Here is a 2,416-nt window from a genome sequence, read left to right as displayed (position 1 = left end):
TACCTACCTACCTACCTACCTACCTACCTACCTACAATATAAAATAACTTTTTTTTCATACATCCAAATATTGTTTGAAGTTTCCTCTTTAAAATTACATCAAAATTTTTCTAATTAGAATAACCTAAAAATGGAATGTGGACCAAACATCAGTGGATTATGATTAGGAAGACAAATCAAGGCCTGTCTGTGGAACCCCTTATGATGTCAGGTATCAAAATGTAGCCTTAAAGCCAGGAATCTGAAAATTAGATGAGGTCTTTTTGACCAACTTTGACGTAATTTTTCTGTTTGATGTAATGGGTCACACATTTTATATAACAGCTTTACAGGTATTTTTAAAATATCTTTTTATATACTATAAAACACACACACACACACACACACAGGCACACGTGTCTCCTGTGCATCAGTGACACGTAGTCCAACATCCTTGTTCCTCTAACGGAGCAGGAGCACCTGGCTGATTCCCACACAGCCTCCAATATAAACCTCAAAAACCACATGTGTGCCATGTGGTGACAATCAGAGACGGAGGTGACACAAGAGTTTGTGCACAGCTTATTCTTTCCTCTTTTGGCTTTTTTAATTTACTTCCCACTTTGTGAGCTGACAGCATGCTGCTCACTCTGTTTTTGGCCTTCCTGGTGTCTTCTGTTTTTGCCACAGAAAAAGGTAAATTGTTTTATGTTTTATGTAATAGTTTTTTTAAAGTGTTTTATTTCTGCCACCGCTGTCTGTATCACGTTTCTCTGAATTTTGGAATGAGTTTTCAATCATGGACGTTTTCTACAGGCGTTCCCATAGAGCAATATAGATATCTGAAAATAAACCTTAATAATTTTGTGATGCTTTACTTTTATAATGTTATCATGGTTACATATTGTATAACTTTTTTATTGGTCACAGCAATGATTTGAACTCAAATACTGTGTTGGCTTTGAGTGGTGACTTTGTTTAATTTTATCCACAAGAGCCTTATTTTTTTTTTCAGTTATTTAAACGTTTGATTTATCATTAACACCAGTAGAACTTATCGCTGATAAACTACAGTTTGATACGCATTAGAAAAAAGTAGCTACTTCCAACATATCAGGAACAAACATATTTATACTGATGAGGAGAAATAGTGGAAAGAAGAAAACAGATAAAAACTCCTGTAAAGGCTCAGATGAAAGTCAAACTTTGATCCGTCTTGTTATAACAGCAGTAATAAACTCATGACTGTTTTACTCTCACTTTAAAGTTAATAAAACAGCAGTTAGTAGATTTTTTTAACTAGGATTTTACAAAGTGAACCAAATAATGAAAACGTTATTTTTGCCCCCATACTTTTGAGTTGTCAAATATGATTTTGTAGCATTAAACAAAGACTCATGGTTACTACCTGATGAACCTTTTACTCTTGTTACCTTACCTGGTAAATACATGGTAAGTATCAGAAATGTACCTGATTTATACTAGATATGAACCAGGTATGTTGCTGGTAAGTATGAGATCCCTAACTCATAGGTACCTGGTAAGTACCTGGCATGTCTTGGGTAAATACCATGTACCTGACTTGCAATTATCAGTTACATGCTCTGAGTACAGGGTAACAAATCGCTTCACAATTAAACCTGGTCCCCGCAAGTACCCTTCAAGCACTCCCTATAGGTACACAGTAGTTACAAAGTACAGAGCTACTGAGTAAATTATTGAACTTTTCACCTGGATACTGGATTTCTGCACCTAAATTTGTGTGAAAATGCAAATTCAGTACAAAGGTATGTGTTACAAATCATTATCAGAATGTTAATCTACTGATGTTAGCATCCTGGCCTTCCTTTACACAGCTTTACTTTTCTCCAATATGGCTGCTGAGGCGGAACAATGCTATACAGTCTGAGCCGTTGTATACTTTCCCGTGTTTTTCTCCTCAGACACTGATCTTCTCAGGCTTAATGACAAAAATGCCGTTGAGGCCTTCATCGACTCAGCCGAAGTGGTGGTCATCGGATTCCTGGAGGTCAGACAAGTAAATTGCATGTTTAAAAAGTGTCTCAAATAAACTGTTTTACAGCTTGTGCCAGCATCGTGAACGTCAAAACTCATATTGAAGGTCTCCAAATGCGTTCAGCTCCACATAGACCTTCGTGATGTTTCTGTCAGAAATAGACGTGGAAGAATGGTATATTTCCTGCCGCCACGCCTTTGGCAGTGCCTCTGTTGTTGGGACAGCCAGCATCCTGCTGTCCAGACTTCTCTGGCCGGACTCTGCACTCCAGGAGAAGATGGCAGGCTTGACCGGAAATACATACGAGTCTGAAGACTGTGGGATCGGCTCCACTGACCTTTACACAAACAGTCCGATGCAGAGAAGAGTTTAGAGAGAGAGAGAGAGAGAGAGAGAGAGAGAGAGAGAGAGAGAGAGAGA

General features: G+C 38.2%; 1 protein-coding gene across 1 annotated transcript in view; it reads left to right on the top strand.

The window, feature by feature from the left end:
- Positions 1-505: 505 nt before the first annotated feature.
- Positions 506-2,416, top strand: part of erp27 (endoplasmic reticulum protein 27) — a 7,106-nt gene continuing 5,195 nt past the window's right edge. Inside the window, exons 1-2 of the mRNA XM_014004892.1 lie at positions 506-675; positions 1,923-2,008. Coding sequence (XP_013860346.1) covers positions 618-675; positions 1,923-2,008 — 144 coding nt within the window. The 5' untranslated portion in view covers positions 506-617. The remainder of the gene's footprint in view (positions 676-1,922; positions 2,009-2,416) is intronic.

The sequence above is a fragment of the Austrofundulus limnaeus genome, unplaced genomic scaffold, assembly GCF_001266775.1.
Source record: "Austrofundulus limnaeus strain Quisiro unplaced genomic scaffold, Austrofundulus_limnaeus-1.0 Scaffold27, whole genome shotgun sequence".
Lineage (NCBI taxonomy): Eukaryota > Metazoa > Chordata > Actinopteri > Cyprinodontiformes > Rivulidae > Austrofundulus > Austrofundulus limnaeus.
Note: the sequence above shows the minus strand (reverse complement) of the source record. Positions and strands in the feature narration are given on the sequence as shown.